The sequence below is a fragment of the Sparus aurata genome, chromosome 21 (assembly GCF_900880675.1).
Source record: "Sparus aurata chromosome 21, fSpaAur1.1, whole genome shotgun sequence".
Classification (NCBI taxonomy): Eukaryota; Metazoa; Chordata; class Actinopteri; order Spariformes; family Sparidae; genus Sparus; species Sparus aurata.
In genome coordinates this window covers 34317882-34343709 of record NC_044207.1, presented here as the reverse complement: position 1 = coordinate 34343709, position 25828 = coordinate 34317882, and the positions used below count along the sequence as shown (strand labels likewise).

The following is a 25828-nucleotide window of genomic DNA, read 5'->3' as shown; positions in this document are numbered from 1 at the left end:
CACACGGATACTGGACTTTCTTAGTAACAGACCACAAAACCTCAGGATGGGAGATCACATCATCAACTGTCATCCTGAACACTGGCACACCACAGGGATGTGTCCTCATCCTCCTCCTCTACTCCCTCTTCACCCATGACTGCTCCCCCATCCACCCCACCAACACCATCGTCAGATTTGCTGATGACACGACCATCGTAGGACTGATAACAAATAACAATGAGTCAGTCTACAGGGAGGAGATTCAGCATCTAACAGAGTGGTGCTCAGACAATAACCTGGGTTTAAACACCCCAAAATCCAAGGAACTGATTGTGGATTTCTGTTAATCCAAACACACAGAGCTCTCTGCCCTCTACATACATGGGGAGGAGGTAGAGAGCTTTATGTTCCTTGGGGTTCACATCTCGGCCGACCTCACCTGGAGAACTCACATCTCTCATCAGGTGGGGAAGTCCCAACAGAAACTTTACTTCCTCTGGAAGGTAAAGCACGCTCACCTCCCTCAACACCTGCTGACCAACTTCTATCAGTCAGTGATAGAAAGCCTCCTGACCTGCTGCTGCACAGTGTTTCTCCAGCTACACAACACGGGACAGGAAGGACCTGCAGCGGGTCGTGAGGGCAGCGGAGCATGTCATTGGGATGTCATCGGGACAACACCACCCCCTCTCAGAGACATTTACACTGGCCGAACTCAAAAGAGGCCCAGCTGTATTGTTAAGGACCCACTCACCCTGGACATTACCTGTTCTTCACCCTGCCCTCTGGGAAGACATTTAGATCTAACAGATCTGAAACAAACAGACTGAAGAACAGTTTTTTTTCCCACAGGCAGTAGCCCCATTCAGACTGCCGTTTGGTAGCAGGGATCTGCGCTAATTCTCTGCCTCTGCCTCTGTGTGAATGTCTCGGAAGCAGTGAGGGGTGAAATTTTGCTCCGGTGGTATCAGAGGTGCAGTATTGGCAAACAGAACAAGTGTGAATGGATGTGCTGGCTGGGCGTATAGAGGGTGTCAATCGGACAGTCTGATAACTACACAGGTCCTTCACTCAACTAAATACAGAGAAATGTCCCACAAATCAACATTACCAAACAAAGGTAACGGTCTTTGGCAACTTTTTATATCGCTTTTCCAGTCTGACGACAGCTCAAAGCGCTGTGCAATACATGCCACATTCACCCATTCACACACTGATGGAGGAGGCTGCCATGCAAGGCGCCATCTGCTCATCAGGAGCAATTTGGGGTTCAGTATCTTGCTCAAGGACACTTCGACATGCAGCTAGGGGGAGCCGAGATTCGAACCAGTGACCTTCCGATCACTAGACGACCCGCTCCACCCACTGATCCACTGCCACCTGTGTGAAGAATATATGAGGAAAAAAATACCGCAGATATACGAGGAGAAGCGTCTGTCCTCCCACCTGTTCTACCGAGTCTTCGTCACATTTCCATCCGAAATCAGCATTCACTGATGGAGGTTATGTAATTATATAATTTAGAGTGAAAAACGTAACTTTGTCACTTTCCAGGATGTTTGGTGGGTCAGAATCTCAATCACTGCACATTATAACAGCATCCATATGATTATAAACTATCCGCGAGATTACATTGACAGGGGGACACCTGGGAAACGCCTTGAAAAATATCTATTCTTCTAGAGTGAGTCAACTGAATTTAAACTGAATATTCCCAACACAATAGTTTTATTAATTGCACATTAGCAGGCCCAGTGCCACTGTCCTTTATTAGCTCCAACATGAGCTGGAGCTGGTGGAGCTGTCAGAGTAAGGAAAACAAGAGGTTACAGAACCACAGCCACAGGAGACTGATTCAGCACAGGAACTGGAGACAGCTGCAGCTCAGCTCAGACAGGTTGCTGCAGAACAGGAACAGAGGACTGCTGCAAGGCAGAGCAGGAGGCCGGCAGCTGGAGGTCTGGACGGGGATCAGGAAAGACCGCCGGTCCGGTTCTGGAGCGAGTCTGCTGACCCGCAGACAAGGAAGCAGGAACAGGTGTCGACTGGGCCGCCGACTGAGGACCAGGAACTGGTGGACCTGCTGGTGGAGCTAGATAACAAGTCAGAATCAACAAAGTCAATGAATGAAGTTCATCCGCTGGGGACCAAGAATGTCTGTAGAAAATGTCATGTCAGTCCATCCATCCATCCTTTGGTCCAGGTCCAATCCATGTGGACTAAAGTAGTGGAGCGACAGACATTAGCATCCACAGAGCAACACTGCTAGTGTGTCTAAAAAGACAATAAAAGAAGAGACAGTCATGTTGATATGAACATTAGAGAAACACATCATGGAGCTGAAACATGATCCTGCTTCATCATTTGGACTCGTTCACCTCAGCTGACACGTTCAACAGCACACAGGTTTTTGTATTACTCTGTCTCACTGTGGGAGGAACATATGGATACTACATCTTTGGCTCTGGAACTAAACTGGTTGTAACAAGTAAGAATAAAGCTTCATTTTCCTTCAGTTGTTTAGTGAACAAGTGTAAAATGTGTTTTTAACGAGTTTCTGCTGCTTCAGGCTTTACATGTTAGTTTGTTCATAATTAGTAGAGAATTCTTGCAGCCGTGCAGCTATTGTTCCATAAAAAGGTTCATAACTCCTGAAAAGATGTTTAAATCTCACTGCACAGCTGAAGTTCTTCTTTATTTCTGCAGGAGATCAAACTGATTAATAGAGAAAAAGTTTGATATTGACAATGTTACAAATATACAGTATTTGATCCTCTCAGTAATTCAGCACCATCTCTTGTTTTTATAAAACAACATCATATATGATATTAAACATCATTTAATATATGTCAGTAAGTGTATTTGATGAACATATAACTTTAAATATGTTGTATACTATAATTAATAATTCATTATCAAATAGTCAAGCTGACCTTATGACAGTTGTATTTGATACAATGGTACAAATGTCTTTATGTTTAAAATATATTAATACATGAAAACAAACAGATACTCAATATATGACAATAAATATAGAATATACAAATTACACTAAAATATAAAAATCATCATTTATTTGAAAAATAATATAGTATGATATACAATGGCGCATGATAATGTGTACTTTTTATGTTGATTGACTTTTAAATAAGTAATATGTAATAAACATATATTCATCATTAATTTCACATATAATTTAAACAAAAAAAAATAATTCCAAACCGAATGTAAAATAATTAAAATTCAATGCTTTAGCATGTGATGGTAAATACTGTGTGTGACATACTGTTTTTATTATGACATATTATGTTATATTATATTATATTATATTATATTATATTATCAAATTTAATTAAATAAAATCTGAAGTTCTTGTAAAGGATCAATAAATTATCACCTTTCTTCAGATTACATTACGAAGCACTTACTATAGATATTTAACATATCCGAACATTTCATTGTAATTGTCTATAAATGTAAAAATACTAAGAAAAAATTATGATATCATTGATGAATGATTTGCTTTTCTTTATCAGCTGGACTAAAGTACACGCTGGTACATCTGTAATGTATTGGACATGTAATAACTCTGAAAAGTACTTCATATGAACTTAAATATATATTTTATTGTAAAATATACATGAACAAATATTTAAAGCAACTTTTACATTTTGTAAACGAACATTGTCATCATGATAACATATTTCATATCGTGAAAACAACAAAGTTTTACATTCTTTTATATTGAATGACATGTTGTTTACATTAGTCACATGAAAACGTGTATTTGTAATAATGTAGTAGGAGTAAATATTTATGAAAATCATGACATCCCAGATGTATTTTTAAAAGTATTCATAATACGTGGTGGATAATGTAAACATTCAAATGTCAGCGCGTATTAAACTTGAGGGTAAATATGTCCTTTATTATAATCTGTCTTTTATCATGATACAGATGAAGATTTTCCATTGTATGAAAATATGATGTTATATTATTATTAGTAAGAGTCATAATAATGATGAATGTGCACATTGAAAGAAAGAAGTGCTGAACACATAATGTTGTTTGTCCCCATATAACATATGATGACATGACATGATGAGTGTGTTTGATGTGCAGGTGAATCCAGTCTATGTGTTGAACTTTGTGCTGTATTGATGAGTAGTTTAGTGATCAGAGTCCATGTAGTTTCCAGGATCACACTGAATGCAGTGCAGTGCTGGAAGCTGCTGTTGACTGTGTCAATGTGTGTCTGTGCTGCTTGTTGCTGCTGTCAAGCTTCAGATGAGCAGGTAGTGAAGCCCGTGGTGAGCGTGTACCCAGCAGCATCCAGAGCCCACCTGGAGGGGAGGAGCTCCCTGCTGTGTGTGGCCTCAGCCATGTTTCCTCCTCTGGTCCAGTTATCCTGGAAAAGACAGGAGGAGGATCAGGAGAAGTGGAGCCATGTTAAGGAAGAGCAGCTGGAGCTCAGAGAGTCAGGACGCACCGCCGCCATCTTGCTGGTTGACGGGAACGCTAACTTCCCGTATAAATACCGCTGCTCCGTCCAGCATGAGGGGGGCACAGTGGAGGCCCAAACAGAACAAGGTAATGAAGGCTTGGTGACTGTGTTCAGCAGTGATCCAGCTTCATGTGGAGACGCTGTCAAAGAGAGCAGAGGAGCAGAGGACTGACATTTCTTTTGGCCTCTTTTCTGTTTCAGAGGTTCCAGCAGCTGCAGCAGCCTCCTGTCCTCCAGAGAGAGAGCCAGCAGACCTGCCAGCTCTGCAGCAAGCTGACTGTAAGATCACCTGCTGCCTCTCTGCATGGACAGCTCCAATGTTCTGCTGCAGTTAGGGCTGCAGATCAGTCTGTTCACTTTCTGCTCATCATTGAAGGATTTAAACAGACACTCCCTGATTCTGTTAGAGTGTCCAACAGCACAACTAATCCCAATGAGAGAGCTTTCACTCCACACTCTGACAAATAACACGTTTTAGGGACACTATACTACATTTTGAACTTTGAGGCTGCTATAAAAACTTTGGGGATTTTACCTTAAAGCTCCACTATAAATATTTCTGTATGAAGAATGAATCTAATGACTGTGTGTGCAGTGAAAGGTGAAACTAACACAGTCTGTCTGTCTGTGTGTCTTTCTGTGTGTGTGTGTGTGTGTGTGTGTGTCTGTGTGTGTGTGTGTGTGTGTGTGTGTGTGTGTGTGTGTGTGTGTGTGTGTGTGTCAGTGTCCTTCCAGTCTCAGTGCAGGGTGAAGCTGCTCTGTGTGCTCTACACAGTGCTGATAGTGAAGAGTCTGGTGTACTGCTGTGGACTCTCTCTGCTGAGGATCCTCTGAAACAAGGGACCGTCCACCAACTGCTCACATGCTGACTGACTGTTTTCTGCTCGCCTTTTCTCACCATCAAATCTCATCAGTTCGTCTCATTGATCACTTTGATCAGCACTCACAAATCATCCTACAGTCATCCTACATATATAAATACATATATACACATATATATCTGCAGTGACTGAGTATAAATTCTGTGCTATAGTGTTATTTTCATCCTCTAGTTTATTTCCACTTTGAATTGTGACTTGTATAATAATAGAACATGAAGCTGAATCATTAGCTGTCTGCTAGATATTTGATTGTTTTAGTATTTTTCTCTTCTTGTCTTTCTTTTTAATACATTACTCAGAGTGTGGCAGCTTTGTTCAATTCTTTCAGTGTAACATTCTCAATAAAGTGAAAAATCACAGTGTGTGTTTTAGAAACAGTCTTGTTTTTATGGATTTCAGTTTGTCTTCAGAGCAAATCATCAGAAACAGAATCAACTTCATGGACCATGTATGTTGACGCCTACAAGTCATTTGACTCTGGTTGTAATTAGCTCTCAATATACTTTCACACAGCAGCAAGAACAAATGTAGAGGAAGATGTGAATATTAGCATACAGCTAAACAAGGACAACAAAGCTAAAGAAAGAGAAGCAAACAGAAACATATAGCTGTTATATACAAGTCAGTAGGTGTGGCTGTGCCACCAGGTTCAGTGCTGAGCCCCTTTTATAATTGTGTCAGTGTGGATGTCAAACTCTACGCTGATGACACTGTTGTTTACACACATGAACAAACAGCAGAGCGAGCTGCTTTCAAGCTACAACTGCTATAAAATGATCACACAGCAGCTTCATCAGTCGCCTTCCAAGTTGGTGTCAGGCTGCAGAAACTGTCAGTAAACTGTCACCTTTACAGAATCAATCAAACAGTATCAACACATCTTTTATTTCAGCTTCTCAGCTCCCAGGTTTGTCTCCCAGGTGAATAAGACAGATGGAAGCTGAGACAGTGAGTACTGAGCGCTGTAACTGTTGTAACTGTCATTGTGTTGTTCATGTGAAAAAGTGCAGCTAACGGTGAGGAGGCTGCAGAGCAGAAACCCACACAGCCCGTCTGCTGCAGGAAAGGAAGTGCTGGTTGGCTCTCAACAGTTTTTTATGAGTCCTAATAACCACTGAGAACAGATTCATATCTGCTGCTGTACACACTCATCAACTCCTCTCCCTCTCTGGACTGCTTTGTCTTTTCTCTTGTTGTCTGGAAGCCTTTTTTCCACTGAGCCCTCCACCCACACAAAGTGGAACTGAGCCCAGAGAGCAACAGTGACCTCCCACCTGGAGCTCACGTCCATGAATATAATGAAGTACTACCTGTATTAGTATTTATTTTCCTTCAGCTCTATTCATTCAGAATATCAGACAAACAGCTGCGTCTTTATTCGATAATTTCTGTACATTTTTGAGATGAAGCTTCAGTGAAAGTTCAGTGAAGTTTATCGCAGACCAACAAAAAATATATTTGTTCCTGTCTCCGTTTATAGTTCACTGTTATTTTATCAGTTAAGCTACTTTTTTTTCCCATGTCAGGCTTCATGATTCATCTCCTCACAGATTAAACCATCTTTGTTTAATTGTGTCCATTTCATTCCTGCTCAGTCAGTCAGCATTCTTTGGGGGAAACTTTGGGCTGTTTTTTATTTATTTGGTGGATTTTTCTTTCTGCTGTTCAGACGCCCCTCCATCACAAAATCTCCCTGTAGAGTCAAAGTGACAAAGACTTTGTGAGCAGACTCACTGATCACATATCATCTGCTGTCATAAACATGATCTTTACTTCATTCACTCGTCTGTCCTGATTGAAATCTGCTTCAAATGGAATAACAGCGTCAAACCAAAGCAGACAAATGTCAGTGTGTTCCTTTAAGAAGCTGAAGGAACAGTTATGATACATTTCATATTATCTGAAGGGATGTTTGTTCTGTTCTGTGTGTTCTAACTCTGAACACTTGGAACATTTTCACCATGAAACACTGTTGGAAGAATGACAACATGTTGCAGCTGTCTCAGCAGACAACACATGTGTGACATTACATGTGTCTTTACTCTGTTAGATCGCTGTCACACCAATAAATCAGCTCTTCCACCACGGCTGTGTGACACATTTCAAACTAAAGCTGATCACATGCTGGATTTCTGTGTTTGCTGCTGGTGCTGACATTAAACATCACAGAGAAACACCACCACCCTGTGGTCAGTCACGGGAAGTGCAGGGACATCCACGTGATGCTGATGATGGTCGCCATGACGACACCATGACGCTCCGCCCTCTTATTTTACTGGCGATAAACCCACAGTGACATCTAGTGGATAAAAAACACACAGCAGTAAATGAGGAGTATTACTGGCATTATTGTTGCTACTACTTCTAAAAATACTTCAAATACTTTTTCTACTGCAACTATATTATGAACTATATTATTACTATATTCTTCATAGAAATGAAATGATTCAGTGAAATGACAGAAATGTAAGGGGACGTTTAAGGCTTCAAATCACAGTGGAGGAGTTTTGTGGATTTGTCCTTTTGTCTTTTCATCACAGCTGTTCAACAACAGATAACAGTCTGTGCTACTAAATTCACCACCAACCTGAATGTGTTGCTGCTCACATGAATGTGGGTTTCTATTTCTACCACACGGCAGCTTCAGCCGAGCCGTCGATCGGCAGCGGCGGCCTTATCTGTGAGCCGCAGGGGCTGATGGGAGCTCTGAGGACCTGTTAGAAACCACGTGGCCCTCGTCTGATCTGGCAGCTCGTCCTGGTTTGGCCTCAGCTGCGTCAGAGCGCCACTTCTCCCCAGGTTCACCAGAGGAAACACCACTGCACAAAATGCTTTTCCTCCCAGCTGCTGCTCTGTGCTGTCTGTGTTCAGGTGAGTTTTTCCAGCCAATCAGGAGCCAACAAAGTCCACCTGGAACAAACACTGTCACACTGACCTTCATCTATCTGTCTGCTTCTCTACAGCGCTGGTTGCCATGGCAGCACAGCTGATTCAGGACGATTTAACATTGACCAGGAGAGTTGATGGAGACGTCTCCTTCAGCTGTCGAGGAACTGACCAGTGTGACAGCAGCAGTGTATACTGGTACCAGAAGAAAGACACAGAAACATTCACAAGGATTCTTCGTATGAACAAGAACACTTGTAACATAGCTCAGAGGTTCAATCATACTCAGATAGATGATTTCTCAGCTGTGTATACTGAGAACAGCTGTGAGTTGAAGATCCAGAACATTACACTCCTTCATTCAGCCACCTACTACTGCGCCTGTATGAAGTTTGTTCGCCCACAGTGAGAAATGATGCGAGCAGCCTGAACAAAAACCAACAGATGAACAGACGTCAAACAGTGTTTGTGACAGGAAGAGAGCAGTAAACCACAGCCCAGGTTCACATGTTTCACCTCCATCTCAGCCACAGTCACAAACACACTAAACTGAGGGATTTATTTCATATCACCGTAATTTCCGGGCTATAAGCTGCTACTTTTTTCACATGCTTTGAACCATGTGGCCTATACAATGATGTGGCTCATCTATAGAGTTTTACGGGCTAATGGCCTCCAGGGGACGCTCTAGCAGGAAGCGCAAGAGTGAGACAGACAGGTGGAAGAGATAATGTGCAGAGGAAGACGCTGGTTTGATTGTGCTTTGAACAGTCATTTGCGCATCATGCACACACCCTCATCATGGAAAACACACAAAGAATTGCATATGATGCAGCTTTTAAGTTAAAGGCAATCGATCTGGCTGTTGAAGAAGGAAATAGAGCTGCTGGACGTAAGCTTGGCATCAACGGTTATTTTTTTAACCAGCCATGTTACTGTCGTGTTACAGGCACAGTTCGGAAAAAAAGCATTTATTTAATACAAAATTGTAAAAATCTTTCTGTGTACCATCTTTCTGTGTAAATGTCTCATGTTAAAATGTGGACACCTGCCGCTTATAGACAAGTACAGCTTATATATGTAAAAAAAAAAAAAAAAAAGTTGTTCTTTTTAAAATTAGTTGGTGCAGCTTTTATTCAGGTGCGCTCAATAGTCCGGAAATTACGGTATATTTATTTTTATCTTGATCAGATATTCCAGCAGGTTTATTGTTGTTTCACACAGAGAGGAAAAAGGAGACAAACACAAACACAATGAGAAAATAAAGAGGAAAATAATTCAATGACAAACTCAAACATAATCCAGATGAATCAGTAAAACAACAAACATACTTCAGAATATTTCAATAAAGTCAAATCAAATCAAATCAATTTTATTCATTTGACCCAAAATCAGAATCACATTGCCTCAGTGGGCTTTACAATCTGTACAGTGAACAACATCCTCTCTCCTTAGACCCTCGATTTGAGTGAGGAAAAACTTCACATGTTGATGGAGAAAAAAAAAAGAAATTACATGTAAAGTGAGTGGATCCAGGAGACGACTGCGCGGACAAGGCATCACCAAGCGGTGTCCGAGCCACGTGACCTCTTCTCCACCCTGGTGACCTGGAAGAGGGCAGGACACACAGGATAATCAGTAATAGACAGAAAGAAACATCAAGATTTACAGAAATATAGATATGAGGAGAAAGTGAAAGAGAGCAGAGCAATGATCCAGCAGAGCCCAGGAAGTGATGATACAGATCCGTCACTATTTCGAGGCAGCAGGAGCCAAGGAGAGGTAGATGATCCCAGGGGGCCGTGGTCCATCAGAAGGGAGTCTGAATGACAGAGAGGAGGAGGAGGAAGAGGAGGAGGGGGAGGAGGAAGAAGCTATAGAGAGCTTGTGGGAACAGAAAAAAACAAACATCAGAGAAATGCGATGTTGATCAGAATAAACCAGGGATGCAACGGTACAGTTTCAATATCTTCGGTATGCATCACGGTTTTTGGGCCACAGTAACGGTACGGTTTCAATATCTTAATATAAATCTACTCAGACTAGCAAAGGCAATATTGAATTGTAAAAATAATTAAAAGCACAGATATAATCAAACTACAAACTTTTTAAAAAAACAGTGCACTATCAGATCAAATTAAACAGCAAACATAAAACCACAAAAATTAAATATTAAGTTTAGTACTAAACACTACAACTACAAATACAATTAAATGTGAACATGACAAAGCGCAGCATCCATTCAAAATACTTGAACAAACCTTTTTACAACCTGCACACTTGAAGGCAGTACTTGCCTAGGCCTCTTGTTAGGAATAATACAAAATGTAAACAACAATGTAAAGTGCAGTATCCAAAATAATTGAGCAAGAGGGCTTATTACAACCTGAAAGACGGTACTTGCCTTGACCCGTTATGAAAAATATAAAATGTTAACAACAATGTAAAGTGCAGCATCCAAAATAATTGTATAAATAGGTAATGTGTAAACAATGTAAACATTACAGAAAGTGCAACATCAAGTCAGTTAAAGATCTATGTCTTTATGTTGAGGTTCTTCTGCAAAAAGATGAGCGTATCAACATGGTCTTGATCAAGCCGTGAACGGCTGGCACTCACAATGTCACCTGCAGTGGAGAAGACTCTTTCGCTTGCCACGGAGGTGCCAGGGACACAGAGGTACCGTTGTGCAACCTTTGAAATGTAGGGGAATGTGACCTGATGTTCTTTCCACCAGCGGAAAGGATCAGCATCCACATTAAGGCCACCAGCTGCTTTGTATGAGGAAACCTCTTCCTCAATCTTTTGGGGAAATGTTTTGGTCTGCTGCTCTGTTTTGAGAAGATCCCCAAATAACTCACATGGCAGTCGTCTTTTGAGGAGGGGATACTGATGATGCCTGGTCTTGCTCGTTGCTTGGGCCTTCTTGCACTGCTTGAAACTGCAAAAGAAAAAAAAATCAAATCAGTTATGTCATTTTAATTTACATTATGAAAACAAACAATAACAATATATATTTTTTTTAAAAATCATCAAATACATCAGGTATTTGATAATTTGATATTTTTTTTATTTGTTTGCTCCATAATTTCACTTGTGAGATCCTTGTAGACTTGGTCACAGATGGCTTCATCAAGAATGGGTAAAGACTTGAACCTTGGGTCAAGGACTGTGGCCCTGTGCAAGTAGTCTAGAAGATCTGGATCAGTGTATCTCTTCTCCAAATCCCGGGTGACTGCTAACTTGGCCTCCTGGATGGTTGGACTGTCCTGAGGATCTGGTGCCATGGATTTCAGTGTCATTGTTTTGAGCGGGAGAATCACGGATGAAGTGGGAGTTGATTCACTGCTCATCAGAGTTGTCATTTTCTTGAGAGGGTTAAGCAGCTGGATGAGTTCCTCTGCCAGCTTCAGCTCACTGTCAGTCAGCATGGATATGTCTCTCACAGACTTTTTCACAGCTTTGTCAAGTATGGCAGAGTAAATGGCTGTGACATCATGGATCAATCAGTGTTGTGGTATGTTTAACATCAGCTGTCTGTCAGCCAGAACTTTGTGAGCAGTGGTACTTTTGTGGAAAAATGTCACCACTTTTCTGATCTTCCCTAGGAGGCGTGACACTGAGTTGAGGGACACAACTTTCTTCGCTGCAAGATTCAGGCTGTGTGCTAAACAGCCAATGTGTGGTCCAAAGACATCTGTATTACGGATGGCATTCATAATGTTTTGTGCATTGTCTGTGGTTACAGGAATGGGGATATTTGCTCTCTCTAGCTTCCATTCAGTAACTGCATGCACTAGTTCTTCAGCCAGGTGTTCACTTGTGTGGCTCTCATACAGTGGATGAGTCTGCAGCACAAACGCCCTCATTTCCCATGAGGATTTAGCATGTACACAAATTCTTATGTGTTTGAATATGAAGGTGAGTCTCCTATACTTGTGTCTTTGTGGTTGGGATAGCTAGAAGCTATGGTGCTAGCTAGGCTGGTTGCAACAGTAAACATTGAGCCTACTCGTGGACAATGACATACCAGGGAGGAAGAAGGCTAGTGAGGAGCTTGAGATAAACATGCAGGGATGAGTTTTCAGCGAACGGGCACGCCACGAGAGAGTGTCCCGCAAAATGATCAGGGCGATGGAGAAACAGAGAAACGTCTAGCAGCTGCTTCTCTCGAGTTTTCCTCTGCATATTTTACGATAGAAAGTTTGAATTTCAAGTCATACTTTTTATTTTTTTGCTGCACCGGAGCCATGGCGATCATCAGTGTGATACTGACTGACAGAAAGCACAATACATGAAAAAAGTGAAGTTGTTGCGGTGGAGGAAATGATTCAGCCAAACAGCACTCGCTGCAAACTCCTCATCTCTGCTGTCACTCATGGTGGCGCACATTTGTTTCTCCATCGCCTTGATCATTTTGTGGGTCACTCTCTCGCAGAGGTGGGGGACTCATGTCACATGGCTTGACTCGAATCGGAATCGAGTCGCAAATTTGAGGACTTGAGACTTACTTCACACTAAGTGTAACTTGAAATTCAAACTTTCTATCGTAAAATATGCAGAGGAAAACGCGAGAGAAGCAGCCACTAGACGTTTCTCTGTTTCTCCATCGCCCTGATCATTTTGCGGGACACTCTCTCGTCCACGAGTAGGCTCAATGTGTACTGTTGCAACCAGCCTAGCTAGCACCATAGCTTTTAGCTATCCCAACCACAAAGACACAAGTATAGGAGACTCACCTTCATATTCAAACACATAAGAATTCGCGTACATGCTAAATCTCTTCTCCAGCTTGCTCTTCGGGGCTTTCGCTGACACTTTACGAATGCGATGGACATCTTTAATCGTCATCTTCGGCCGGTCTGTCAGGCATCGACTGTGGAAGAGCGCCATCTCTAGGCAACCGGAAGTGACTGAGCCGTATTACATGAAAGCAGAAGCTGACGTGCAAAGAGCCCATTGTCGGCTGCACTCTGTTAGCCGTCGAAGCTGACACCGACCTGCTCCGTGCTGTTCCAAGTGAAAGAGACGGGTGATGGCGACGTAGGTGAGAGAACATATTGGTCGCGTTACCTGCTACATATCCGATGCTTGCAAAGCAATGCTTGCATACCGTGGTTTGTTTGTTGACAGTCCTTTTCCCGTTCTCATCGTAGTCAGCGCTGAATCCAAAATGATCCCACACCGCAGACCTATACGATGATGGTGCCCCTTCAAAATTTCTTTTTTCGGAGTCTCTTTCACTCGCCATTGTTTCTGCACTGCTCAGACTCAGTGCCATGTTCTGCTCATGCCGGCTTCAGAGCCAATCAGAACATCCCTGAGTTTCCCAGGAGCCATTCAGCGCTCCTCAGCGTTCAACATTTGCATGCAGAGTGCTGATTGGCTCCTAGGAAATTCAGGGACGTTCTGATTGGCTCTGAAGGCGGCATAAGCAGCGCATGGCACTGAGCCTGAACAATGTGCTGCTCTCATGCATAGACATATATACATAGACGCCGCATTGACTGCTGCCGCCCACTACAGCGGCGTGCCTACAGGGCGGCCATCTTGGAACAGGCCCCATCATTATCATTATGTTATTATATTATCGTTATATTATTTTAATACATATATAAACACACACACACACATATATATACTATTCGCATCATTATCATTATGTTATTATATTATCATTATATTATTTTAATTATTACCGGTATTATTATTATTGCTATTATTATCATTATATTATGATTCTTGTTTATATTATTCTTGTTGCTTTTGCTATTATTATTATATTAATATTTTATTGTTATTATTATAATTATATCACTATTATTATTATTATTATTATTATTATTATTATTGTAGACACAGGCTCTGCTGTCTCTACCCTTTTTGAATATCAGACCATCAGAACAGCTTGCAGGAACTTACAGGATCCATCACATTCTTTCCATTTTTTTGAGTGGCTCCCCTGAGGACTCAGACTTTGTTGCACGCTGCAGGAGAACTTTGTTCCTCGTGGCTGTCCAGCTGTCCAAGAAACACCATATTCTTTTGGAAAATCTTATTTATGTTATAAATCATCACATATAGACACGGTGAACAGACACTGCGGTCACAAGTTGATCTGGCCTCCTTCTGTGACCAGGAGGTGGCTGTGTGTCTGCTGTGAGGAGTGAAATAGGTGATACCGAGAGTCACCTGTGATCTGATTGGCATAGTGGAGTGACTGCCGCACTGGTATTTTTTTTTTCCCTCAATGAATGTGAGCTCAAGTCCCGTAATTGTGTGTTTGTTTAAAAGGCTCAATAGTTCCTCTATGTGATGCATGTTTACTCAGACAGGGAGAAGACATGAGTACGTGTTTTTAATAAAGGTTTATTAGAGATACACATTCTCAGGAAGAGCAACTCTCCCCTTTCCTGTTTACAACGTCTTCTGTAACAACCAGCAACTCTGAAGATCTGACTTATTTCACTCATCTGGTTGGGTGTGATTTTGAACACTATTTCTGTGTTAAATGCACTGGCCTTAATAAAGGCACTGGTAAGTGAAATAAGTCAGTGACTGACACTTTTAATCAAACAGCAGCCCGAACACGTATCAGGTATGTTTTGACCAGAGAAAACCTGAACAAAGAGGCAGATCAGAGGACAGCTAAGTCTTCTCTTCCCGTTTTCAACATCTGTTGTAACTACGGTGACCACAGACGCATTCGGCTCACGGTCGCCAGTTAACATGGACTCGTGTTAAATCCGAAACCACGGCATCTGTTCATTCACAAATCTTTTGTCAGAAGCTCGTCTGCTGATAACATTAAGTAGAATTTGTATTTGGGTAGTAAAACCAGCATTTTAAAAATATCCAAGCACCCTGTATCATAGCTACATGTGTGACATTTTTAACAAATCAATACGTTTGATAATCGGTCGAAAATTCAGCAAATAATTCTACTTTGAGATTGAGGAGTAACTCTTTCCTCCGTAGGTTGATGCACCGCTGCCTCTGCTAGCCCTGTTCCAAGATGGCGGCGCTGTAGGCACACCCCTCCACAGTCGATGCGGCGTCTATGTATATATGTCCATGCTCTCATGCCTCTGCTCCTGAGGGGAGGGGATCACACAGCATGCGCGGCTGCACAAAGTTTTGAAAAAGTTTTGTGACCGGGAAACGTACCGAAAATAAAATTGTTTGCCGTTGTGCATTCAACTGAACAGGGCGTATTGAACGGTTTGGTAAAATACTGAATATTGCTGCATCCCTAGAATAAACAGATTGTTTGTCGTCGGCAGGACAATGTCAATTCTAATACTATAGGTATCTCATTGAGACCGAGACCGACCCACTGAAGAAGCTAGCAATCGACATCAAGGACTATTTAACCCTCTGAGGTCGATTGACATGCCGGCGCATCAAAATCACGTCACCAATTTAAGATGACGTAGCAACGAGACGGAGCCTCTGTGACTCTCCGTTCTGACTCCATATGTAAGAGCAACCTTCAAACTCTATGCAAGTTTTTAAATCGTGTTGATAAGCCAAGTAAAACCGGATTTACGATGTATTATGTAAGCCGCACTTTTTCGCTAACGTTGCCGTCACCTTTGCAGCGCATTTGGTGCAGGAAGACACAGTAAAGAGATTGAGCTTTCCTCATGAACGTGTCCGCAAGCAGGAAGTGCAAGCAAAAAAACACTTTCCTATTGTTGGAAAAGGCACCACACCAGCCAATCACAAAATTACAAAATTATTTTTAAGATATCATATGTCCATGTTACGACCCTCTAGTAACAGTCCACAGTGGACATCGGAATGCCATACATGTGAAACTGAATCTTGATGGGAACAAAGGTGCTTCTGAGGATGACTCCCTTTCTTTTCATTTGAAAAAACAGAACAAAATGGAGGAAATAACTACAAATGTCCACTACAGAGGACATTTTTAAACACTTAAATAGAATGCTAAAATACAGTTAAAAAATTCAGACAATGTTTTAATGTGTTGTTAAGAGACTTATATAAAACATGCCAACAACATTTCAAGCCAAAATTTGCTCAATAAAAAGTATTACGCACTTATTTTTCCTCTTCCCATAAAATGTGCTTGCCATTTTCCTAAATGAGGAAAAGAAAGGTACCAAAGCCCCACCCCTTCACATTTGGTATCATTGAAAAGCCCTAAATGTCCTCTGTAGATAGCAAAAGGAGTTAATTTAGTAGTATGTAGTCGGTGGGAGATATTCAGGTTTAGAAATGGACAAATTTGAACTATTGGTAGTCAGGAGGTTTTAATGAGTCAAAACAATGAGAATACTGATGAATGTGGAGCAGGCAGTGCGGCTTTTCATTGAGCTGGAGGAGCTCAGGCAGACCTGAGACTGAGGCGTTGCCTGCATTTAAACGTAAATAGTTACATATAACTTTGTAAATTTAAAAAACGTATGCACAAATTTAGCAAACAATTATACATTATTGCATTATAAGTAATAAAAATGGTTCATTGCGCATATTTGTGGTTTTCACATTAAAAAAACTAACTTTTTCCTACTCGGATTTTATGTTTTTTTGTGATTTTAGGTGTTGTGTTAATACAGTATGTCAAAATGAAAAAAAAATGTGAGGTTGTGCTGCAAATAATAACACCAAACAAGGCAAGGTAGTCAAAAACGGCCAATCATACCCCAGAGGGTTAAAGGCTAAATCGAAGAAGGGAGTTTTGAGGTATCAGTAGAGCCAGATTGTCTGATATCAGCTGGGAGGTTATTCCAGTGGAAGGGAGCCTGATAGGAAAAATCCCTGCAGCCAACTGACTTCTTAATCCTGGGAACGATCAGAAGCCCTGAATTTTGAGAATGTAATGCACAGCAACTTCATTAGTGAATGTTTCTACAGGTTTTGTGACAATCGCAAAAGGAGCCAGAACCCCTGGCAATTTTTCCTTGAGTGTCGCTACGATTGCCGGGCTGATATGATGAGAAGTAAAAACAACTGTGTCATTGATACAGGGACAGGCTAATGATGCTTCAAATGTAATGAGAGAGTGGGCTGACACAGCAGAGGAGACGGAAGCGACGTTCAGGGCTGACACATCAAGTCCACTGTAAATTACCAAATCCAGAGTGTTACCACTGGAATGAGTGGGTTCATGGACAAGCTGAATAAAGCTGGAAGTCCCAAAAAGATTTCCTTAGAGGGTCAGGAGGCTTGTTTAAGTGGATATTGAAATCCCCAATAATTAGGATCTTATCTGAGCAAGTTACGAGATCTGCAATAAATTCACTAAAAAACAAGTGAAAGCCTGTTCCCTGGACAAGGCTGTTACTATTTGATAAGGATGGTTTTAAAACCAGAGCCTCAAACAATGTAAATTTAATATCCTGGTTGGAGCTTAAACTGAAAATAGATTTGTAGATTAGAGCAGCACCTCCCCCCTGTTAAGAGGCCCCAGCAACATGGGCGTAGTTATAGTCAGGAGGAGAGGCTTCATTGAATGGCAGGAAAGTATTAGGTTTCAGACATGTTTCACAAAAGCCAATCATGTCCAGTTTATGCTCAGTAATCAAATTATTAATCAGTAAGGCTTTGGTTGACAGTGATCTAATACTGATAAAGCCAAATTTGAGGGTTTTAAGCTCATTGGAGCAATTTCCAATGAGCGGCCGTTCAGTGGAGTTTATGGTAGATAATTTAGGAACTGGAACAAGGTACCTTGTAGTAATAGTAAGTTTTGGTTGCCTATGCAGGAAGGGATGCCGGGATGTGGTAGTGATTAGCTTCTGTATTTTTTGATGTAAGACTGTGTAAGGTGCTTGCTGAGATATTACACATTATTGCATATTAACTAGGCAATTAGACTCCATACCAGCACTGATTGTATCACCAGCAGGCTCCCTAGTCACATGCGACCTTCTGAGTGCTACATCCCTAGTGTCAAACCTGCTTCAAACACCTCATTCGTTGTTGCTAGACAAAAACAGCAAGCCGACTCCAGTTGGATGAAGGCTGTTTGCTCTCAGCAGGTGGAGGCGACCACAGAAAGAGGTCCAGTTGTCTAGGACTCGATTACTCGATGCCAACACATCTTTCTTGCATCCTGAAATGTCCTGGTTTGGCTATCTTTTGTACTCTCAGACTGCTATTGACGAATATTGTTGGCGCCAGCATGAATTACAATCAGTGGCGTGCACAGACTTTTTGAAGGGCAGGGGCGAAAATACAGCGCGTTCCCACCACTGAAGAGGGCACTTTAGCACGCATTTTTCAACTATTGAGCATTCCTCCCCATGAATGTCGACCCATCTGTTAGTGATCGGTGTGTAATATTCATCCAAACCGAACAAGTAGTTCACTGCAACATGACGATATCAGCTGCCTTCATTTACCTGAGTCACCTTAGACATCATCACAACAGTTGCCCCCCTGAGAGATTTGGCAGGAGCTGCCACTGGAGCTGGTGGAGCTGTCAGAGTCAGGAAAACAAGAGGTTACAGAACCACAGCCACAGGAGACTGATTCAGCACAGGAACTGGAGACAGCTGCAGCTCAGCTCAGACAGGTTGCTGCAGAACAGGAACAGAGGACTGCTGCAAGGCAGAGCAGGAGGCCGGCAGCTGGAGGTCTGGACAGGGATCAGGAAAGACCGCCGGTCCGGCTCTGGAGCGAGTCTGCTGACCCGCAGACAAGGAAGCAGGAACAGGTGTCGACTGGGCCGCCGACTGAGGACCAGGAACTGGTGGACCTGCTGGTGGAGCTAGATAACAAGTCAGAATCAACAAAGTCAATGAATGAAGTTCATCCTCTGGGGACCAAGAATGTCTGTAGAAAATGTCATGTCAGTCCATCCATCCATCCTTTGGTCCAGGTCCAATCCATGTGGACTAAAGTAGTGGAGCAACAGACATTAGCATCCACAGAGCAACACTGCTAGTGTGTCTAAAAAGACAATAAAAGAAGAGACAGTCATGTTGATATGAACATTAGAGAAACACATCATGGAGCTGAAACATGATCCTGCTTCATCATTTGGACTCGTTCACCTCAGCCGACACGTTCAACAGCACACAGGTTTTTGTATTACTCTTTCTCACTGTGGGGGGGCAGGATCGTATTACATGATCTTTGGTTATGGAACTAAACTGTTTGTAACAGGTAAGAATAAAGCTTCATTTTCCTTCAGTTGTTTTATTGAACAAGTGTAAAATGTGTTTTTAATAAGTTTCTGCTGCTTCAGGCTTTCCATGTTAGTTTGTTCATAATTAGTGGAGAATTCTTGCAGCCGTGCAGCTATTGTTCCATAAAAAGGTTCATAACTCCTGAAAAGATGTTTAAATCTCACTGCACAGCTGAAGTTCTTCTTTATTTCTGCAGGAGATCAAACTGATTCATAGAGAAAAAGTTTGATATTGACAGTGTTACAAATATACAGTATTTGATCCTCTCAGTAATTCTGCACCATCTCTTGTTTTTATACAACAACATCATATATGATATTAAACATCATTTAATATATGTCAGTAAATGTCTTTTATAAACATATAACTTTACATATGTTGTATAGGATCATTAATAATTCATTATTAAATTATCAAACTGACGTCTTGACAGTTGTATTTTATATGATGATACATATTTAGTGTGAGATGAATTTATACATGAAGACAAACACTGAATATAATATTACAATAATTATGATATATTCACATTAATTCATGTGTTTCAACATATGATATGAGATATTATATAATGTCACACACATATATGTTTTTTTATGTTAATACGCTTTTAACGTAAATATAAAAATTGTCCATGGAGCCTAACATGTTTTGAAATGTTTAAAAATAAATATAAATTGTAAACGTATGATGGTAAATATTGTGTATATGACACTGCACATATTGTGATTTCATTGAGATGTGTTATGTATATATTTTATATCATATTATATATTATAATATATAATATAATAATTAGTTCATGGATTACATTTCCAATAGAAATGTTTTAAATGGTCAAACTGCATCAAGACATTGTATTTTATATGATGGTACATTTCTCTTTAAGTGTAAAACATATTGAAACATGAAAATAAACAGACACATAAAATGACATGACAATAAATATAAAATATACAAATTATACTAGAATATAAAAAACATCATGTTCATGAAAATCGTTCCAGTATGATTTACAATGGCACCTGAAACTATGTATTTTCTATGTTGACTGACTTTTTAATAATTTATATATGATAATAAATATATTCATTAATAATTTAATGCATAATTTCAACAAGAAAAGAATAATATTAAATCTAATTTCAAATACTTAAATACTAAAGTAAATGCATCAGTAGCGCGTGATGGTAAATATTGTGTACGACATACTGTTTTCATTAAAACTTATTATATTATATTATTTTATATTTCTATCATATTATATCATATTATATCATCACATTTAATTTAACTGTATGTGATGTTCTTGTAAAGGATCAACTAATTCTCACCTTTCTACATATTATATTACAAAGCAGTTATTATTCATATTCAACATATCTGAACATTTCATTGTAATTGTGTATAAATGTAAAAATACTGACGAAAAAATATATTATTGATGAACTGATTTGTTTTTCTTTAGCAGCTAAATCTGTAACATGTTAGACATGTTGTAATAATTCTAAAACACATTTCATGTGAACGTAAATACATGTTTTACTATGAAATATATATTAACATAATATTTTCAACATAACATATATATTAACATAACATTTTCAGAATTGTATCATGTTTTATATCATTAAAGTTTTACCTTCCGTCATTTTTTTCACATTAGTCATATGAAAACATGTATTTAATGTATGTAATTGTGTAAAGTATTTATAATATGTGGTGGTTAATGTAAACATTAAAATGTCAGCGCGTATTAAACTTGAGGGTAAATATGTCCTTTATTATAATCTGTCTTTTATCATGATACAGATGAAGATTTTCCATTGTATGAAAATATGATGTTATATTATTATTAGTAAGAGTCATAATAATGATGAATGTGCACATTGAAAGAAAGAAGTGCTGAACACATAATGTTGTTTGTCCCCATATAACATATGATGACATGACATGATGAGTGTGTTTGATGTGCAGGTGAATCCAGTCTATGTGTTGAACTTTGTGCTGTATTGATGAGTAGTTTAGTGATCAGAGTCCATGTAGTTTCCAGGATCACACTGAATGCAGTGCAGTGCTGGAAGCTGCTGTTGACTGTGTCAATGTGTGTCTGTGCTGCTTGTTGCTGCTGTCAAGCTTCAGATGAGCAGGTAGTGAAGCCCGTGGTGAGCGTGTACCCAGCAGCATCCAGAGCCCACCTGGAGGGGAGGAGCTCCCTGCTGTGTGTGGCCTCAGCCATGTTTCCTCCTCTGGTCCGCTTCTCCTGGATAAGACGAAAGGAGGATCAGGAGCAGTGGCTCCCTGCTGAGGGAGAGCAGCTGGAGCTCAGAGAGTCGGGACGCACCGCCGCCATCTTGCTGGTTGACAGGGACGATCGCCATACATATAAATACCGCTGCTCCGTCCAGCACGAGGGGGGCACAGTGGAGGCCCAAACAGAACAAGGTAATGAAGGCTTGGTGACTGTGTTCAGCAGTGATTCAGCTTCATGTGGAGACGCTGTCAAAGAGAGCAGAGGAGCAGAGGACTGACATTTCTTTTGTTTCAGAGGTTCCAGCAGCTTTTCCACCATCAGCTCCACCAGTACCTTCTGGGCCGTCTCTGCACCGGGTGAAGCTGCTCTGTGTGCTCTACACAGTGCTGATAGTGAAGAGTCTGGTGTACTGCTGTGGACTCTCTCTGCTGAGGATCCTCTGAAACAAGGGACCGTCCACCAACTGCTCACATGCTGACTGACTGTTTTCTGCTTGCCTTTTCTCACCATCAAATCTCATCAGTTCGTCTCATTGATCACTTTGATCAGCACTCACAAATGTCAATGTTCATGTTTTGTGGTTGGTTGTAAAATGTATCTTTTGATGCACAGGTTAGATTCAGTCATCCTACATATATAAATACATATATACACATATATATCTGCAGTGACTGAGTATAAATTCTGTGATAGTGTTATTTTCATCCTCTAGTTTATTTCCACTTTGAATTGTGACTTGTATAATAATAGAACATGAAGCTGAATCATTAGCTGTCTGCTAGATATTTGATTGTTTTAGTATTTTTCTCTTCTTGTCTTTCTTTTTAATACATTATGCAGAGTGTGGCAGCTTTGTTCAATTCTTTCAGTGTAACATTCTCAATAAAGTGTAAAATCACAGTGTGTGTTTTAGAAACAGTCTTGTTTTCATGGATTTCAGTTTGTCTTCAGAGCAAATCATCAGAAACAGAATCAACTTCATGGACCATGTATGTTGACGCCTACAAGTCATTTGACTCTGGTTGTAATTAGCTCTCAATATACTTTCACACAGCAGCAAGAACAAATGTAGAGGAAGATGTGAATATTAGCATACAGCTAAACAAGGACAACAAAGCTAAAGAAAGAGAAGCAAACAGAAACATATAGCTATTATATACAAGTCAGTAGGTGTGGCTGTGCCACCAGGTTCAGTGCTGAGCCCCTTTTATAATTGTGTCAGTGTGGATGTCAAACTCTACGCTGATGACACTGTTGTTTACACACATGAACAAACAGCAGAGCGAGCTGCTTTCAAGCTACAACTGCTATAAAATGATCACACAGCAGCTTCATCAGTCGCCTTCCAAGTTGGTGTCAGGCTGCAGAAACTGTCAGTAAACTGTCACCTTTACAGAATCAATCAAACAGTATCAACACATCTTTTATTTCAGCTTCTCAGCTCCCAGGTTTGTCTCCCAGGTGAATAAGACAGATGGAAGCTGAGACAGTGAGTACTGAGCGCTGTAACTGTTGTAACTGTCATTGTGTTGTTCATGTGAAAAAGTGCAGCTAACGGTGAGGAGGCTGCAGAGCAGAAACCCACACAGCCCGTCTGCTGCAGGAAAGGAAGTGCTGGTTGGCTCTCAACAGTTTTTTATGAGTCCTAATAACCACTGAGAACAGATTCATATCTGCTGCTGTACACACTCTTCAACTCCTCTCCCTCTCTGGACTGCTTTGTCTTTTCTCTTGTTGTCTGGAAGCCTTTTTTCCACTGAGCCCTCCACCCACACAAAGTTGAACTGAGCCCAGAGACCAACAGTGACCCCCCACCAGGAGCTCACGTCCATGAATATGATGAAGTACTACCTGTATTAGTATTTATGTTCCTTTAGCTCTATTCATTCAGAATATCAGACAAACAGCTGCGTCTTTATTTAATGATTTCTGTGAACGTTTTCAATGTTTTTTTCTATCTCAGACTCTAAAGTAGGTTTCATCTCCTCACAGATTAAACCATCTTTGTTTAATTGTGTCCATTTCATTCCTGCTCAGTCAGTCAGCATTCTTTGGGGGAAACTTTGGGCTGTTTTTTATTTATTTGGTGGATTTTTCTTGCTGCTGTTCAGACGCCCCTCCATCACAAAATCTCCCTGTAGAGTCAAAGTGACAAAGACTTTGTGAGCAGACTCACTGATCACATATCATCTGCTGTCATAAACATGATCTTTACTTCATTCACTCGTCTCTCCTGATTGAAATCTGCTTTAAATGGAATAACAGCGTCAAACCAAAGCAGACAAATGTCACTGTGTTCCTTTAAGAAGCTGAAGGAACAGTTATGATACATTTCATATTATCTGAAGGGATGTTTGTTCTGTTCTGTGTGTTCTAACTCTGAACACTTGGATCATTTTCACCATGAAACACTGTTGGAAGAATGACAACATGTTGCAGCTGTCTCAGCAGACAACACATGTGTGACATTACATGTGTCTTTACGCTGTTAGATCGCTGTCACACCAATAAATCAGCTCTTCCACCACGGCTGTGTGACACATTTCAAACTAAAGCTGATCACATGCTGGATTTCTGTGTTTGCTGCTGGTGCTGACATTAAACATCACAGAGAAACACCACCACCCTGTGGTCAGTCACGGGAAGTGCAGGGACATCCACGTGATGCTGATGACGGTCGCCATGACGACACCATGATGCTCCGCCCTCTTATTTTACTGGCGACAAACCCACAGTGACATCTAGTGGATAAAAAACACAGCAGTAAATGAGGAGTATTACTGGCATTATTGTTGGTACTACTTCTAAAAATACTTCAAATACTTTTTCTACTGCAACTATGTTATGAACTATATTATTACTATATTATTCTGCTGCTGCCTGTTACAGTAGATGGTGTCATATTACTCTGACATGTACTATACTAACTATAACTATAGAAGTCTAACTAATCACAGCACTGTGTCACTTCACTTGAGACAGTACTGCAGTATTAGTTGAAGTACATCTCTGCTGGTGGGTACTGTGTGTATTTGTACTGCTTGCCTTGTAAGTTGGAGTTGAATTGCTCTTCTATAGTTTCTATTTTGATTTGTCTTCTTATTGGACACTTTTGACAGACAGAGACAAATGATGTGGTCATGCTGATAGTTTCATCACATCAGAAAACACTTCTATGTGTCGTTTTAAAGCTCACTTACAAACCACACATTGTCTCTTTTCATTGGGACCACTTTTTGGACCCGATCTCTGCCTTGTAGTTTCTGTGTTGTCTTCATCAAAGGTGTCCGTGTATACTTTGATGATGAAAGAATGGGCAAGGCCGGGTGGAATGATAAAGCAATCTTTATTGAAACAGATCTCAAGCCTGCGTCTGAACCAGTGCGGCCTCATCCTAGTATTCGCAGATCTATGGCAATGTTATGCCCAATGCTTTGCCCTGTGCTCTACCAGAAATTCTCTTTAGCATTCGATCTTTGGAAATCTACAAATACCACCTCCTTACTTTCTTTGCCTGTGCGTCCATTTGCCCACAACTACCTACTTATTCTAATTGGTCACTTTGGTGGAGAGAGGGTCCATCTGTCCAATGGGAGGAAAGAGGGGTTGGTCTACCTCACAGTCCCAATAAAATAACTCATCTTCTGTGTGTTGCTGAACTCTACTGATGTCACCTAAAGTGGACCGGATAGTGTCTCTATACTTAGATGTAAATGTATACATTAAGTCTGCTCCAAACCTCTGGCATGAGAGCTGACCTCAGTTCAGACCTGGGTGTGGGACTCTTCCTGTATCTAATCTCTGCCACACAAAGAGCTGATTAATGGCTAGCTGGGCTCCTGGACATGAGAACCTGTACATTGTCACATTCCCACACCTGCCTAAAGGGAAGCATCCTGTCCTGTCACAATTGAATCATAGCTCCAGATGTGTAAGCAAGACACAGACACTACAGCCTGAATACCACCTGTTTCACAGGAAACAGGACGGTTATTACAGGCAGCAGACATGTTGAAATGTTCCATTTGATGGAGTCTTGGCTTTGAATCTTTCCCTCAGTGAAACATCCTGTAGCTTTAATGAAGAGACTGAACAACAGGAGACACAATAAAGATGTGACACTGTGTGTGGAAAAGGTTTGATGTGTCATAGAAATGAA

At 40.8% G+C, this 25828-nt stretch overlaps 1 protein-coding gene and 1 pseudogene across 1 annotated transcript; both read left to right on the top strand.

Annotated features, from left to right (window-relative positions):
* The first annotated feature begins 1889 nt into the window (after positions 1 to 1889).
* LOC115572510 (M1-specific T cell receptor beta chain-like) lies at positions 1890 to 22355 on the top strand (annotated as a pseudogene).
* On the top strand, positions 8183 to 22192 carry LOC115572506 (immunoglobulin lambda-1 light chain-like). The gene is made up of 5 exons (XM_030402647.1): positions 8183 to 8238; positions 8331 to 8651; positions 19345 to 19392; positions 21558 to 21898; positions 21966 to 22192. Exons 1-5 carry the CDS (start codon positions 8196 to 8198, stop codon positions 22110 to 22112), a joined length of 900 nt encoding a protein of 299 aa, XP_030258507.1. The 5' UTR covers positions 8183 to 8195; the 3' UTR covers positions 22113 to 22192.
* Positions 22356 to 25828: the final 3473 nt, after the last annotated feature.

Coding starts and splice junctions, on each gene's coding strand:
- LOC115572506 (XM_030402647.1), top strand. CDS start 8,196: ATGCTTTTCCTCCCAGCTGCTGCTCTGTGCTGTCTGTGTTCAG. Junction 8,239..8,330: donor TCTGTGCTGTCTGTGTTCAG/GTGAGTTTTTCC, acceptor GCTTCTCTACAG/CGCTGGTTGCCATGGCAGCA. Junction 19,393..21,557: donor AACTAAACTGTTTGTAACAG/GTAAGAATAAAG, acceptor GTCAAGCTTCAG/ATGAGCAGGTAGTGAAGCCC.